The sequence below is a fragment of the Medicago sativa genome, chromosome 4, assembly GCF_051527215.1.
Source record: "Medicago sativa cultivar Bolivia chromosome 4, Bolivia_mono, whole genome shotgun sequence".
Lineage (NCBI taxonomy): Eukaryota > Viridiplantae > Streptophyta > Magnoliopsida > Fabales > Fabaceae > Medicago > Medicago sativa.
Genome location: NC_140752.1, coordinates 30,737,748 through 30,755,520, shown reverse-complemented (window position 1 = coordinate 30,755,520; position 17,773 = coordinate 30,737,748). Strand labels below are relative to the sequence as shown.

The 17,773-nt window shown below is 36.7% G+C and overlaps 1 protein-coding gene and 1 pseudogene across 1 annotated transcript; one reads left to right on the top strand and one right to left on the bottom strand.

Annotated features, from left to right (window-relative positions):
* Positions 1-7,973: 7,973 nt before the first annotated feature.
* On the bottom strand, positions 7,974-9,792 carry LOC146927727 (uncharacterized; annotated as a pseudogene).
* A 1,024-nt stretch (positions 9,793-10,816) lies between these two features.
* LOC146927726 (chloroplast envelope quinone oxidoreductase homolog) lies at positions 10,817-17,773 on the top strand. Its single transcript, XM_085700952.1, has 4 exons — positions 10,817-10,970; positions 11,075-11,216; positions 16,345-16,436; positions 16,883-17,773. Exons 1-4 carry the CDS (start codon positions 10,905-10,907, stop codon positions 17,570-17,572), a joined length of 990 nt encoding a protein of 329 aa, XP_085557078.1. The 5' UTR covers positions 10,817-10,904; the 3' UTR covers positions 17,573-17,773.

Genomic DNA, 17,773 nt, shown 5'->3' with positions numbered 1-17,773 from the left:
TTTTTTTTTTTGAAGGATCTCAGTCAAGGATTTGTTGTGTGGGTTTTATGTTATGTATCGATTTATTATTGAAACTAGTCCTTGCACTCGTGCTGCCGCACGGGTCATAAAAATTGCATATGTGTAAATCCTAAAAGCAAATTTTAATAGTAAGTATCAAACCTTGAAACATAAAGTTTATAAGTGAGTTAATACAATCGGGACACAACAAAATTCAATTCATGATAAATTGCGAAAAAATTCTTTGTAAACGACATTTGAAGTATTGTTGATGCAAACCCCATCGTCGTCTGTCAGAAGTATTTTAAGCCCACTCCTAGAAGTCACACGCGAAATAGGAACATAATGTTGACCATGAGAGAACACAGGTTGTGAAAGATATACTCCAACTTGTTTGAGAGACTGGCCTTAACTTTTGTTAATAGTAATTGCAAAGCATACACGGATGGGAAATTGTCTTCTATTGAATTTAAACGGAATTCTTGTGTCAAATGGTGAAAGAGATAATCTGGGGATATACACCTTTTCTCCAATATTGCTCCCTGTTATTACCTTTCCTTCAAGAATATATCTACCCATTTTTGTAATTATCAACCTTGTTCCGTTGCAAAGGCCTGCAGTAATGTCCAAGTTTTGCAATAACATAACAGGCACTCCGACCTTCCACTTTATTTTGTGATTTGGAAGACCAACTTGCTGTTGAGTCCTTGATGATTCGTGACAACTCATTTCTAGACCTTGCACCCGTGCTGCCGCACGGGTCATGTTGATGGCAAACAAAATATTCAATTATACTGTTAATTCATAATCTATTTGTGCAAATACAATGTTAAAAATAATAATGCAACTTAAAAAAAGGGAACAAATCATGCTGGTACATTACGAAAAATTTCCTTGTAAACAACATTGTATTTAGGATGATTTGAATGATTCAAAAATTCGCCGCAATCTAAAATATGAGAACCATCTCCACCATATACTAACAGATACAGGTGTTTCATTTGTTGAAACTGACATTAAATATATTGTCGGTTGGTTAGTGATGACAAATGGATACGGCGTGATAACTTATTGTTTGGTTACTGCACTGATGGTGTGGATAATGAATGGTGATAGTGAACAGAGAAGTGAGAGAGAGGGAGATGGAACACTGAAAAAAAATGGTGTATTGAAGTTGAAAAAAAAGAGATGACATAGATAAAGTAACGTTTTTGGAAAATGAAAAAGAAATTAAAGTGGGGGACACAAAGGTAATTGTGAGATTTGAATTAGGTTTAGGGTTTTCATATTAGTGAGTACAAATAAATAAATTGTGATTCACTACATATCAATTATTATGCTTGGAGTGGTGACAATTTTCAAGGATTCATCAGATGAGTGAATTATAAAGGGGGGGGGGTCAGTTATGTAAAACCACCCACTACACATTAGTTATGCTTGGAGCGTTACCTATTTTCAATGATTTATGAGATTATGGAAAACAGAACATGAAGGGCAACAACAAAGACAACTATTTATAAGAAGAGAGTGAGAATTTGAAAGTTATCATGAAAAACCACCCACGATGCTTGGAGTCGTGGCTATTTTCAAGGATTTATCTAAACCCGCTACACATCAGTCATGGTTGGAGTGGCTATTTTCAAGGGTTTTCAAGCAACAACATTGTACGTGTTCAGGGTCAAGACTATATTTTCAAGGATTTATGAAAGGCCACTACACATTAGTCATGTTTGGCGTGGCTATTTTCTAGGAACAACATTTGCACGTGTGTTCAGGCTGAAAAAAACTACCTAAGCAGTGTTTAAGGATACAATAACAAAAATACGTTGAGGTGGCAATTTTCCCTATTTTTTAGGACTAAATCACTATTAGAAATTATAATCATTGCCAATCCTAACCTATATCAGAAAACGTGAAGATTGTATATTTGAAAATTCAAGGATTGAGAAACAATCTTAATTGAATTGAAAAATCATAAAATCCCCAAATTTTGAAACCCTAATCACTATCCAGAAAATCAAAATGAATAAAATAATAAAATAGCATTGATATCAAAATTAGTTTAGTGATCATACCATTAATAAGTTATCATGGACGAAATATGCATCAGAATCATATTTTTGCGGAGAAATCGAAGGAAAAGGGGGAAGAAAGGGATGGAAATGACTGATTTCTGGGTTGAGATCGCATGAATAAGAGGAGAACATGACTTCAGAACCGTATAATGTTAAAGTCGGGAAGGAGAGGAAAAGAGATTAATTGCTTTTTAAAATGTCTGTTTGGTATAGGATATGCATTAGTGGAAGCGATATTATAACACTTCAGAAAGATTTTTTAAACCTCTCAAAAAAGGCAGGATTAGGGTTAGGTTTGGGGTTTTCATATTAAGCATGAATTGTGAACCTTCGTATTATATATTAAGATTCAGAAAGATTTTTTAAACCTCTCAAAAAAGGCAGGATTAGGGTTAGGTTTAGGGTTTTCATATTAAGCATGCATTGTGAACCTTCGTATTATATATTAAGATAACTTCAATGGAGATTTATAGAGATTTATATGTGCTTAATACTTGTTTTTCTAGTGGTTTATATCTATTGCGTCCTGTCATGAATCGTCATATCTTTTGCAACACATTCTAACAATTAATGTTCTTTTTATCACACTCTTCTATAATGTGGCTCTCATGTCTTGGTGCTGCTTTGTAGGATATGTGCTATTGCATTGCCATGTAATCTCTAACTTTAATTCAGGTTTGAGTTGTCTTAACATATTTAGCCGTTTTAAAAAAACTATTTTGGTGTTTTTCTTCCTGATTATGAAGTTACTTATTTTTTAGGACAAATAATTGAATTATGTTTTAGTCTTTTATGCTGATTGAATTTGTCCTTATGAGGTATCAAATATTAATATCGTTCTGTATCATTTTGTATAGATAGACATACGTAATATAACTTTGAAATTTGATGTGATTGTTGCCGGTTTGGACTGACTTATTTGAACTTATATATTATCATAAACACATGTGACACTGCTTATAAGAGCTTATAAAAACAACTTATGATATGACCGTAAGTTGGTTTCAATTTATTTTTATAAACTATTTAAAATATACAGCTTATGAAAACAATATACAACTGATATTCAGATTAGGCAAGTGTATCAAATTGTTTACCAAGTAATAAAGTGATAAGTGAGTATTGTATCCATAAGGATTGGTGTTTCGTCCAAACAACTCACGTTACTTATTTTAAGTTGATGATAAAATAAAGAGATAAGGGTTAAGAGATTTGCAATTTTTATTTGTTTGCAACAAAGCAAGTTACCTATTTTTGGTTGCAGAAAAGTAACAGAGGTTAGAGGATTCTTCGAATCCCTCCTATTTATTTGTTGGATAATTATTTAGCATACATGTCGCATGTAGTTATTCTAAGTGAACTATCTAAGTGATGAGGTCGTGGGACATTTCTAACCTAGTTGGTCATCAAGTTGCACCTGCTGATCGCACGGTGATTCTTACGTGCGGGGCCTTACTCTCCTAGTTGATTATAGGTTTATCCCTCTGATGGCTAACTGCAACTGCTGATCACACGGTGATCTTTACGTGTGGGGTCTTGTTAATTCAAAGGTAATTGAAACATGTACTTAAATTGACCTTCCAGTTTTTCCTAAAGCTATTTTATAAACTATTTAAAATAGCTTATGAAAACAATATACAACTGATATTTAGATTAGGCAAGTGTATCAAATTGTTTACCAAGTAATAAAGTGATAAGTGAGTATCGTATCCATAAGGATTGGTGTTTCGTCCAAACAACTCACGTTACTTATTTTAAGTTGATGATAAAATAAAGAGATAAGGGTTAAGAGATTTGCAATTTTTATTTGTTTGCAACAAAGCAAGTTACCTGTTTTTGGTTGCAGAAAAGTAACAGAGGTTAGAGGATTCTTCGAATCCCTCCTATTTATTTGTTGGATAATTATTTAGCATACATGTCGCATGTAGTTATTCTAAGTGAACTATCTAAGTGATGAGGTCGTGGGACATTTCTAACCTAGTTGGTCATCAAGTTGCACCTGCTGATCGCACGGTGATTCTTACGTGCGGGGCCTTACTCTCCTAGTTGATTATAGGTTTATCCCTCTGATGGCTAACTGCAACTGCTGATCACATGGTGATCTTTACGTGTGGGGTCTTGTTAATTCAAAGGTAATTGAAACATATACTTAAATTGACCTTCCAGTTTTTCCTAAAGCTATTTTATAAACTATTTAAAATAGCTTATGAAAACAATATACAACTGATATTCAGATTAGGCAAGTGTATCAAATTGTTTACCAAGTAATAAAGTGATAAGTGAGTATCGTATCCATAAGGATTGGTGTTTCGTCCAAACAACTCATGTTACTTATTTTAAGTTGATGATAAAATAAAGAGATAAGGGTTAAGAGATTTGCAATTTTTATTTGTTTGCAACAAAGCAAGTTACCTGTTTTTGGTTGCAGAAAAGTAACAGAGGTTAGAGGATTCTTCGAATCCCTCCTATTTATTTGTTGGATAATTATTTAGCATACATGTCACATGTAGTTATTCTAAGTGAACTATCTAAGTGATGAGGTCGTGGGACATTTCTAACCTAGTTGGTCATCAAGTTGCACCTGCTGATCGCACGGTGATTCTTACGTGCGGGGCCTTACTCTCTTAGTTGATTATAGGTTTATCCCTCCGATGGCTAACTACAACTGCTGATCACACGGTGATCTTTGCGTTTGGGGTCTTGTTAATTCAAAGGTAATTGAAACATGTACTTAAATTGACCTTCCAGTTTTTCCTAAGGCTAATGAAGTGCCAAAGTTCCATTAGGTTAACCCATCCATAAATCTTAGGTATCTCAACGCACACTCTCCCTCTCGGTAGTTCTACAAACGGGCAGCCTTATCAGCGTGTACCTTACCAAGGGTCGAGGAGAATGGTTCTATTAGGTTCAACTTATTTCCTTCAAGCAACCGCTTGTTTCCTTAATCTCTAACTAGTTACCTCCTAGGTTCAGCAGATTTTATTCAATATTAGTAATGTTACCTCCTAAGTACTTACTACTAGGGTCAACTCGCTTTAGACATCTTTCGCTAGCTATTAACTAATTACTTTCTAGACAGATAGTTATTAGTATAAGGACATAAATATCAAGATATAAGCATCCAGATGGTAATAACAATGTTAGGCCCTATCACAACCTAAGTATCTAATTCAGGGTTGTGTCTACTATAGAAATAAATCTAGACTAATAAAACTAAATAGGGAATAGAAAATAACTAAATAAACGACATATAATTAAATAATTATCCAAAAAATGAAATAGGAGTTCATCTTAGAACTCTAACCTATAACTACTTAGTTACACAAAGATAAAAACATACCCTAGAAAAGATATGATAAGATAGATCTCCTCCTTGGCTCCTAGAATCGCCTTCCTCTTGAGCTGCTCCAGTTCTCAACCGAACAAACGAGGTAACGAACAAGGAAGAAGCACCGACGGAAGGAAGAAATGAAACAGAAAGGTCAGGAAATGATGAAAGTTTGAGTTCAAAAGCCCTAATCACGCCTGGGGAACTATAAACGACTACACCCATTGATGACTAACACGTGCCCAAAGTAGCTCCAGATCCTAACACGTCACAAGAAAATGAAAGGCCATCGCTAGATGACCGTTGGATAGATCAGGTAGGCGAGGATTAACCACGCCAGCTATGAAGGACGATCCCGCCTCTTTCAAAAGTACAGCGCCAACAAGCTTCAGTCCAACAAACCACTTTGCCTTGTCCCTAGACTCATGCTTGGGGGCTTGTGGATCAGGAAAACCCAGATAAGGGCATCAGCTAGCGCCCTTCATAAGAATCAAAGTGCCCTTCCCGTAGCTAGAAAACCTACGCGCCCAACACATTTCGCATAAAGCCACTTCGCCTTGTCCCAAGACTCGTGCTTGGGGGGCTTGTGGACCGAGAAAACCCGGGCAAGGGGCATGGTTCCCTTAGCAAGGGCCAATCTTCCCTTCATATAGGTCAAGAGGCCTTAAGAGCCCCTATCGCCGGAAACCGCCTAGAAACCTTCTAGATGCTACTAGAAGCCTGCTAAACACACATTCTAAACCTAACCGACTCAGCGCCTGAATTACCGGGAAAGTATGCCTGAGTTGGCTATAAATACTAGGCTAAAAAAACTTCACAGGGACTAAAAACAAAACGAGGCATATGTGCAGGGACTAAAATCATATTTTAGCCTAAATACTAACCTTGAGAGTTTTCTCAAGGCATGACCTAAACAGATAGAATCGTACTATCTGTAAGTACAAAGCCGATCTTGATATGACCATTATCCTCTTGGCAGATGTCATGGGCGTTGAGTTTGATCGAACCTGGTTTTAATTTTTTTCCTTGTCATTTTCTTGGTTTTTCCTTTTCCCCCCTTTTGTTACTAAAAATACCTTGAGAAAACCTTTCCCAAAGGTAGTATGTGCCTCCATCCCCCAACTTCAGATCTTCATAAGCACCTCTAAACAAAGTAACAAGTTATTGCCCTACATAGGACTTGTGGAACAAAGGACATTATAACCAAATTTAACGTTACAACCAATAATGATCAATAAAACACAATAGCTACGAAGCATGAGCATGATACATGATTCTCACAAGAAGATACCAACATCAATTGAGAGAATGTGGTGATTAAATGTAACCACATATGTCATTATTGCTTCGGTCATAAGAGGAAGAGTCTAGGAAGAATAGGATTTTGAAAAAAAATAATGCCTAAGAACAGTCTAAGAACATCCCCTTCACAATACCCTCCCAACAATTAAAGTACTATACTTGAAAAATAGAGGAAATCGTGTTTACAATCCACGATCATAAGCAAATTGACACATCAACACAAATTAACCTACAACACGTTGCAATCTTCTTACGTCATAACAAAGTAATACTAACAAATCTTACAGAAAAAACTTGTCCCTCCTTATACATGATAAAATGAAGTTCTGTCAATCACAAAAAATACAAGGACACCACTTTTTAAGCTTAAGGACAACACTTACATGGCCGTCGCCACCTTCAAATTCAACTTTTTACTTTTTGGAGCTTCAATGTGCTGACACATTTTAAGCATAAGGACAACACTTCCACTATTCCTATAGATATGCTTGGGTCAAAAAATTAATAAAGTGTAACCGTTGAAGTTTTTGTTAAAATAAAGAGTATGTTAGCAAGCAGATTTATACTTTTATCCCCTAGAATAGGCCCTTGTTATATGTGAGAAGTTCTATAAAAGAAGAATATGCAATAGAACAAAAATGGAGATTCGACTGCCAACACCTCAAGCAATATACAATGCATCATGGAACTTTTTTTCTATATATGAATTTTGAGAAAGAACAATTTTTTTTTGAAAGGCAAAATATATATATATATATATATATATATATATATATATATATATAAACTGTACAAGATACACCAACGATCATCAAGAGATGAACCGAAAAAAACCCTGGGACGGGCTGCACCTCCCACTCGTAGTAAGAGCAGGAATTAGCAGGGCACTTAGCCAAGAACCACTTCCAAGCTAAGAGTGTCGCTTTATCCACCAACGGCTCCTCACGAAGGACGCCACCAGCAAAAATCAGGTCGTTCTGGGATGTCCAAATAGCTCAAATAACATCATGCCAAACAAGAAGCAGACCTAACCTTATTTTCTTACCCCTTCCTAAGGCCAAAAAAGCCTAGAAATGACTAGCAAGACTAATGGGGGCACAAACACCCAACCCAACCACCTAGACACCTGGTACCGCACCGAAAAGATAGAGGGGCACGAGAGAAAAAGGTGCATCGAGGATTCAGACGGCGCATCACAAAACACACACACCAGACCCCCATCAGGAAGCGGGACACCATGACTCACCAGATTAAGCCTAGTAAGGATCCTATCGAGGATAAGCTTCTAGGAGAACACAACCACTTTCGAAGGGGCCCCAAGACTTCCAAACACGAGAAACCGCACGAAGAGTGTCACAGTCAGGGATACCCGGAGCCGGCAGAAGCAAAGAGAGGTAAGTATAAGCTGACTTAACCGAATACCGACCATCAGGACTATAGGTCCAAGACCACACATCCTCCCTACCCACACGAGGGTTGGACAGGACCCCAAGCAACTCCTGGACCAACTTAGACTCCCACTCAAAAAGAGATCTCCTCCACCTAAAGTCTCAAACCCAATCAATTCCTACCCAACCCCCTAAGTCCCCCACCTTATCGTCGCCCTAGAGAGATAACCGAAAGAGGTGACTAAACCTGACTCTGAGAAGGACCGGCCCATGCCAAGGGTCATTCCAGAACTGCGTCGAAAGACCTTCCCCGATAACCCTACTCACCCCATCCGAGAACCAGTCCCCAGCAGCCTCCCTATCCCCCCCAAAAAGAGAATTATTCGTACACCAGGAGGACGCCCCACAAAGGCCGGAAGGCTTACCACCAAGGTGTGGGGAAGGAAGACAACCACCATACCTGACATAAATGATATTTCTCTAGATACCACCATCCCCCAAAAGGTACCGCCACCTCCATTTGGCCAAAAGGGCAAGGTTAACCTGGCGAAGATCCCTCACACCCAGCCCCCCTCTCTTTGGTTTGCAAACCACAGACCAGGACACCCAAGGGATTCTTTTGAGATAAGCCAATCCTGTTACCCTAAGAGCCAAGCCTATTAGAGAGAAACTGGAGGAGCGGATGCCAAGTCTTCTCTAGACGAGGGTTAGCGCCCACCGGGAGCCCTAAATAAGTGAACCGGACACTTCCCACTCTACAATAGAGAAAGCGCTCCGCCATACCAAGAAAATCCACCCCCACATTCACCCCCATAACCGAACTCTTAGAGAAGTTGACCTTAAGAACCGACACAAGCTCAAAGCACCGGAGAATGGTCTTGAGCGCCGAAAGGTTCTCTATAGTCGCCTCACCCAAAAATAAGGTATCATCTGCATAATGGAGATGGGAAACCGAGAGACCTGAATTACCCACCTTGAAACCATGATACAAACCTCTAGCCTCAGCCGAGCGAACCAAACCACTCAACCCCTCTACCACTAACAGAAAAAGGAACGGAGCTAGGGGACCCCCTTTCTTAAGACCCCTCTGAATGTTAATCTCCTCAATCAGACTACCGTTCACCAGGACAGAAAGGCTACCACAAAAGACACATGCATGAATCCACTAACACCACCTAGGCTTGAAACCTAATATCTTCATCATGTGCTCAAGGAAATCCTAGCTAACCGAATCATAAGCCTTTTCAAAATCCACCTTGAAAATGAGGCACTCATTTTTGGTCTTCCTGGCTACATCGATAATCTCATTCACCGCTACCACCCCGTCCACAAGCTAACGACCTCTAATAAAGGCGGATTGGTTAGACGAGATCAACTCATCCATTATAGGTGCAAGCCTACCCGCCAAAACTTTAGCCACCAACTTATAGAGAGACCATAGAAGAGAAATGGGGCGGAAGTCACCAACACGTGTGGGGGACACCACCTTAGGAATAAGAGTTAAGAAATAGGAAGCAAAGCTCCGGGGAAGGATTGCAGAATGATAAAATTGAGCGAACATGATACTAACATCCCCCTTTAATAAGTCCCAAAATCTTTTGTAGAAAGAGAAATTGAAACCGCTCCGGCCCGGACTCTTCGTCCCGTCCGACTCGGACACCACCCTACTAATCTCCTCAGAACTAAAAGGGGCAACCATATCCTCTGCATCCCCCTCGAAGATACTCGGCAAAGGAACCCCGTCCAAGGTGGGGGGATCCACCACACGCTTCGAGAAGTGATCCCTAAATAAGGCCAGAATCTCCACACGCACATGAGGTTTATGAAGAAAAAAATAATCATGATATAAGATCATTCATAATAATTAATAACACATGTGTAATTAAAACCATATCATGTTGCGGCTTATCACTAAAACCAAATCTTATCCAGTTAAGTGCAAAACATTGGAACCCTAACATCTAACAACTGTTTAAGAGAAAGAAAATTGAAATATCGATAACTTATGAAAAGTTTTAAAATCAAAACTAAAATAATCATGTAGAAAGTTATTTTAGATTGCTTGAGTTGATGAAGCATATAGGCAATTGTTTCATGATACTTGTTTCCTGCGTGTTTTTGTGTGTTTCTTGTTCTTTTTGAGTGTTTTTTTCCTTAGAACTTGTCTTGGGACTTGGAATAGAATTTCTCCACTCTCTAATGTCTCTAGATGACTCTTGAATCTTCTCATTCATTGTCTTCCCAAATCCTCACGAGGTGCTTTGCCGATTTGCATTGAATTACATTAAAAAAAAACCAAAGAATTGTTTGGTTTTGGAAAAATTAGAATTACATGACTCGTGTGAAAACATTACAAAATGTCCCGTAAACCATAGACAATTGTTCTAAATCTTTTCTAATCTTGATCAAAACATAACTAAAATGACTGAAAAGTATGTTGTATATAACGTAAGATGACATGTCCACCTATAAGCTTCATCTCACCATTTTTTTAGTCCCAAAATCTATGACATGGAGCAAAATTGATTTATTTTAAAATGTGGACCATAACTATATTTAATTCTAAATATAGTTATTTTTTTCTCATAATTTACTTCGTATATATTAAGATTAGAATTAGACAAAAAAAAATCACGTTTTTTGCTTAAAAAGTTTACACTTTTTCATAATACATACTGCATAAATTCATCATTTTTATCAATTTGTTTGTATTATATTTTTATAAATAAAGCGTTTGTAGTTATTTAATTTGTTTATTATCTTCTCTCTTAAGTAACAAGTAATAACCAACATAGGAGAGATCCGATTGATATGGCTTCCAAACTCATGCATGCAGTTCAATACGATTCCTATGGTGGAGGTCCCTCCGGATTGAAGGTTATGATCACACATTTCTCATTTCTTTATGTTTTTCTTTCTTTGAATTAAATTAACATAATTCCAATTGCATTTCAATTCAATTAAATTATTGGTTTAAGCAGCATGTTGAAGTTCCTGTTCCAATTCCAAAGACCAATGAAGTTTTAATCAAAGTGGAAGCAACAACCATTAACCCAGTTGATTGGAAGATTCAAAGCGGTCTTCTTCGCCCTTTATTGCCACGAAAATTTCCCTTCATTCCTTGTATGATTAGCTAATCCACGTTCTTTTTCTCTTAATCTTTGTTTGGATTTATTTAATAAACAATTTATTTACCTTTGTTAACAAGCATAAGCATGTACTAGACTTGTTTATATCTAAACGATTCAAACCGATCCAAAAAACCGCAACTAATTCAATATTATTGGATGCTTTGGGTCTCCTTTGGTGAAAATTGCACGAAAATTTTAACACCCTATCTCTAAGAAATTTTCAGTTTATGAAAACAGCTCTCTACAATAGATTATCCAAACAAACTATAGGTTATGTTGGAGTTTGTTGTATGTCCCACATCGCTCAGGTTCCTGGGTTGTCGATTGTATAAATATGCTTGAGTTCCCTCCTCCTTTGAGCTAGCTTTTGGGATGAGATCCAAGCTAATTTAACATGGTATCAGAGCCGGGTTAAGGATTGCGATGTGGGAATTTGTGGGAATTTGACCCAGTCCCACGCTAGGTCCCACGCTAGCCATGCTAGGTCCCACGCTAGGCGTGAGGGTGGGTGTTGGAGTTTGTTGTATGTCTCACATCGCTCAGGGTCCCACGCTAGGCGTGAGGGTGGGTGTTGGAGTTTAACATGGTATCAGAGCCGGGTTAAGGATTGCGATGTGGGAGTGAGGGTGGGTGTTGGAGTTTAGCGTGAGGGTGGGTGTTGGAGTTTAACATGGTATCAGAGCCGGGTTAAGGATTGCGATGTGGGAGTGAGGGTGGGTGTTGGAGTTTAACATGGTATCAGAGCCGGGTTAAGGATTGCGATGTGGGAATTTGACCCAGTCCCACGCTAGCCATGCTAGGTCCCACGCTAGGCGTGAGGGTGGGTGTTGGAGTTTGTTGTATGTCTCACATCGCTCAGGGTCCCACGCTAGGTGTGAGGGTGGGTGTTGGAGTTTGTTGTATGTCTCACATCGCTCAGGTTCCCGGGTTGTCGATTGTATAAACTAGTCCTTGCACCCGTGCTGCCGCACGGGTCATACAACCTTGCACCCGTGCTGCCGCACGGGTCATACAAATTGCATGTGCTGCCACACGGGTCATTCACATCGCTCAGGTTCCCGGGTTGTCGATTGTATAAACTAGTCCTTGCACCCGTGCTGCCGCACGGGTCATACATGCTGCCGCACGGGTCATACAAATTGCATATGTGTAAATCCGCTGCCACACGGGTCATACAACCTTGCACCCGTGCTGCCGCACGGGTCATACAAATTGCATATGTGTAAATCCTAAAAGCAAATTTTAATAGTAAGTATCAAATAATAGTAAGTAATCAAATAATAGTAGGAATTTGACTCAGTCCCATGCTAGGTCCCACGCTAGCCATGCTAGGTCCCACGCTAGGCGTGAGGGTGGATGTTGGAGTTTGTTGTATGTCCCACATCGCTCAGGTTTCCGGGTTGTCGATTGTATAAACTAGACCTTGCACCCGTGCTGCCGCACGGGTCATACAAATTGCATATGTGTATAAACTAGTCCTTGCACCCGTGCTGCCGCACGGGTCATACAAATTGCATATGTGTAAATCCTAAAAGCAAATTTTAATAGTAAGTATCAAATAATAGTAAGTAATCAAATAATAGTAAGTATCAAACCTTGAAAGTACATCTTAGTGTGTAAATCCTAAAAGCAAATTTTAATAGTAAGTATCAAATAATAGTAAGTAATCAAATAATAGTAAGTATCAAACCTTGAAAGTACATCTTAGTGATCACACCTCTCTCTGTTGTTATGGATAAAATATGATAATAAAATTGTATTAGTCTAAGAAAATAATGTGTTCTCTATGTATAATCTTATATGCTATATGTGTGGGATATATGAACTTCTTTTTGAGAAAACATATCAACCAATTTACGGACCTTCCTTAAAAAAAAACCAATTTATGGACCGAAAATGTAACCATTTGTGTAAATCCTAAAAGCAAATTTTAATAGTAAGTATCAAATAATAGTAAGTATCAAACCTTGAAAGTACATCTTAGTGATCACACCTCTCTCTGTTGTTATGGATAAAATATGATAATAAAATTGTATTAGTCTAAGAAAATAATGTGTTCTCTATGTATGATCTTATATGCTATATGTGTGGGATATATGAACTTCTTTTTGAGAAAACATATCAACCAATTTACGGACCTTCCTTAAAAAAAAACCAATTTATGGACCGAAAATGTATACCCAAACACAAAAAATAAGGAAAGGAAAGTAAAAGGAGAACCACATCACCTTAACAAAGCAGAAAAGCATAAATGATCATGGTAGTAGAGTTGGGCAATCATGCATATATAAGATAAGTTGGGGCAAGATTTTATTGAAAAAAATTAAAACGTTCATTTTTAGAGTTTCCAATCTAATGAATGGAACTTTTTTTGGATATCATAATCATTTTAATCTTCTTATCATGTTAGGACTGACTTTTCCTAAATTTTCTGACAATTTGATTAGTGTATACGTTTTTTTATTTATTTTATGTGGACATATGGATTTAATTATTTAATAATTGTAGCATACATATTTTTCTTTGAGTTATATAGTACTAACTGTCAAGTAAGTCTTTGTTTTCTCCTTTCATTTTGTGTGACATGCAGAATGGGAAGTTCCTTTTTTTTTTCAATAGTGGAGGAAACTATTCAATTTGATAATTAATTAATTCTTTAATTCTTCAAAGATAATTGGAAAGTCAAGCTGTTAATTAATAGTGTAAATTTTTTTTAGATGTACAAATTCAAAGATATATAAATATATAGAAGATAGAGAGATAGATGTGTAACTTGGATCATATCCTTTAACCTTCTCTATATATTGTTTTTAGAGGCGCTATTCTTTATTCATCTCAATTTTATCTATCTTTATCTTAATTACACATACACAATGTTTATCTCTATCATTATACTTGGAGTAATATGTTTATTATTATTTTTATACGAAAAAATGGTAGACACTTGTCTTCACCTTTATAAAAAAACAGTATTATTTATAAATATGCCCCTTATTTATATTACCAATTTGTATTAATTAATAGCCAAAAAATAAAGAGTAAAAAAGAGAAGAAAAACTATAACACCAAATTGAAGAGGAATCATCCAATAGTTTTATGGAGAAAGTGACGATAAACAACCATTTTTAATAAGCTTCTTCCTCACCATCAATGATGCAACAAAATAAAAAAATAGAAGCATCATTTATCCTAATTCACAAAAAAAAAAAAATCAAAAATCCACATACACATTAAGGAATAAAAAAATATATAAAAAAAGTTCGAAAAATAGACTAATAAACATTTGAAGCTTAACTATTTGATCAATCTAAGAGTAACTTGACTCCCTATCAATTATCATATTATAGAAACCAGTTAATAATCAAGAGATAAGAGAAAAATTGTACCTACACTAATGAATAAATCGTCATATAATTAATACCAAGAAATATTGAAAAATGGATTCAAATCCAAATCCAACACCAAAACTCACTGGTTTCTAGCTTTCATCTTTTGCAGCGAATCAAGACTACTACCACCACATAGTATTATTAGAATTGTGAATATTGTTATTTCCTTTCATATTTGAAGCTCTATGTCTCCTCATGTAGCCACCTAAAGCTTGTCCTATTGCAAACTCCAATCCACAAATAGAACACTCTTGTTTTAGACTTTGATAATCAAAAGATGAAGAGTAAAAGTGAGTGGAAAAACAACAATACAAAATTGAAGATAAACTATCCAATTGTTACTTGAAAGTGATGATGAACAAAACCCAAAATATGATGCACAAAATCACATATTTATACACAATGTTTTCAATGTAGAAACTAAAAAATATTGAGATCATATTAGTGGTTGTATATATAATGAGTGACTGTATGGTCATAATTAAAAAATGAGTTACGGAATAAAAAAAAAAAAAAAAAAAGCAGTTCAAAGGTTGTGATAGAAATGAATCCATCCATCCATAATCCATAATAAACATGTAAAGAATGTGTGAAGGAGGTATAACGTAAAATGAAACAAAAAGCATAACGTCAAATTAAAAGTTAATTGTGCCTTGTATTACTTGACCTTGTGTATTCTATTTAATTGTTGATATCAACTGCTGTATTAATTCATTGTTGGTTTGTTCATGATATGTTATTCATTCATTTCAATCATAATGTATTAGTGGAAGTGATATTACAACACTATAACAACTACTGGTCAAGTGGTTAAAGTGCTTGGATGGAGGCTATGGGTTGCAAGTTCAACTCCCTGCAGAGACTTTTTTCAGAAACAACTCCCTGCAGAGACTTTTTTCAGAAAGATTTTTTAAGCTTTTTTAAATCAACTCCCTGCAGAGACTTTTTTCAGAAAGATTTTTTAAGCTTTTTTAAACCTCTCAAAAAAGACAGGATTAGGTTTAGGTTTAGGGTTTCATAATGAGTATGCATTGTGAACCTTAGTATTATATATTAAGATATGCTTGAGTTCCCTCCTCCTTTGAGCTAGTGTCCCACATCGCTCAGGTTCCCGGCTTGTCGATTGTATAAATAGCTTGAGTTCCCTCCTCCTTTGAACTAGCTTTTGGGATGAGATCCAAGCTTATTTAACAGGTTATTGTTTGATATGAGTTTTGTTAACAATATAAGGTTTCAATAGAATAACAAAGAGACGACTAGGGTTTCAATATTGTCTCAATGGCATAGCATAACATAGATTATAAACTTTAGGTTATATTTAGTCTCAATGGCATAGCATAACATAGATTATAAACTTTAGGTTTAGGTTATATTTAAATTGTTTGATATGAGTTTATTCATAGACATAAGCAAGTGTTAAGTGTGATACTAAAGAAATAGATTGTGACATGTTTGTGAGTTGTATTTGGCTTTTGAACACAACTCTCCAGTTTACGAAAACAATTTATAGCTTATAAAAAACAATTTCACTATATTTGTCCTTTGATTGTAAAAATAGTTTGTATCCAATTTTTGGTACGATTATACTTATCAGGGTTTCTTTTCTCTGGAAACCGAAGGATTATATTTATATTATGAGCGCTCAATTGAAATGTTTTTACAAACAAACTCATTCCATGCTTACTCTTCGGATATAATAAAGGTTCTTTTGCTCTGGGGACTTTGATTCAGGCACTGATATATCAGGAGAGGTTGTAGAGGTTGGACCGCAAGTCAATGATTTTAAAGTTGGAGACAAAGTTATTACCAAACTCACAAATCCAGTACTTATCTCTTTCTATCACTTCTTTAGGTTACTGTTTTTAATTTTTCCTATCATCTATGTTATTTCAAGTGTAACTTGCAACACAATTTCATGAATGAAATGATTTTCTATTCTATAATCTATACTAGTTTTAAAATAACATGTACTCTTGCACGGTGCTCATGCACAGGTATAGAAAAAATGGTACGAAACAGAATTTGAAATTTTGCCATGTCTCGTCAGAATTTGAAATTTTAAATTAAGTGTAATATATGCAGATGCCACATGATTCGGTGTAGCAGTTTTATTCATATGCTTTTCTGCTCCCTACTTGTTGTGCAGATTTCCTAATCCACAACTTTAGGACTATGATCCTATCTCCAATCCATCTCTTTTTTAATCGCATGTATTAGTATATTAATTACAATTGTTCAATACCAATTTTTCTGTCGTGTTGAATGACAGTATGCAGGTGGACTAGCTGAGTTTGCGGTGGCTGCTGAGAGCTCAACAGCTGCCAGACCATCTGAAGTCTCGGCTGCTGAAGCTGCGAGTTTACCTGTAGCCGGTCAAACAGCTCGTGATGTGCTCACCCAAGTTGGGGGAGTTAAGTTTGATGGGACTGGTGAGCCCAAGAACATTTTGGTAACTGCTGCTTCAGGTGGTGTAGGTGTATTTGTTGTTCAACTTGCAAAACTAGGGAACAACCATGTCACAGCTACATGCGGTGCTCGTAACATTGACCTTATCAAGAGCTTAGGTGCCGATGAGGTTCTCGACTACAAGACTCCGGAAGGAGCATCACTAAAAAGTCCTTCTGGTAGGAAATATGATGTAGTGATACATTGTACTGCTGGAATACCATGGTCAGTTTTTGACCCTAATTTGTCTGAAAATGGGGTTGTAGCGGATATAACACCTGGCCCAAGATCAATGTGGACTTTTGCGGTGAAGAAACTTACCTTTTCGAAGAAGCAGTGGGTGCCGTTTCTTTTAAATCCAACGCGCGAGGGCTTGGAACATCTTGCTCAGTTAGTGAAGGATGGAAAACTCAAAACAATTATTGACTCCAAGTTTCCTTTGAGCAAAGCTGAAGATGCTTGGGCTAAGAGCATTGATGGCCATGCTACTGGAAAAATCATTGTGGAGCAATAGGCACAGTTTTCTTGGAGTCATAGTAACCCGACACTAACGCATTTGATTATATTTAGTTCATTTTTTCAATTTTTACCAACGTCGACGTTTCAATGTCTTGTCATGGTCAGTACTTCATAGTTCTACACAACTTTTGTGTGTTTATATTGAAATGAATGATTTGGGATACATCATATGATGGAATGCTTTAAAATTTGCACA

Bases quoted from the DNA above. Each gene is read 5' to 3' on its own strand.
- LOC146927726 (XM_085700952.1), top strand. From the start codon at position 10,905: ATGGCTTCCAAACTCATGCATGCAGTTCAATACGATTCCTATGGTGGA. The intron at 11,217-16,344 runs GTATGATTAGCT...ACTTTGATTCAG, and splicing joins AAAATTTCCCTTCATTCCTT to GCACTGATATATCAGGAGAG. The intron at 16,437-16,882 runs GTACTTATCTCT...GTTGAATGACAG, and splicing joins TTACCAAACTCACAAATCCA to TATGCAGGTGGACTAGCTGA.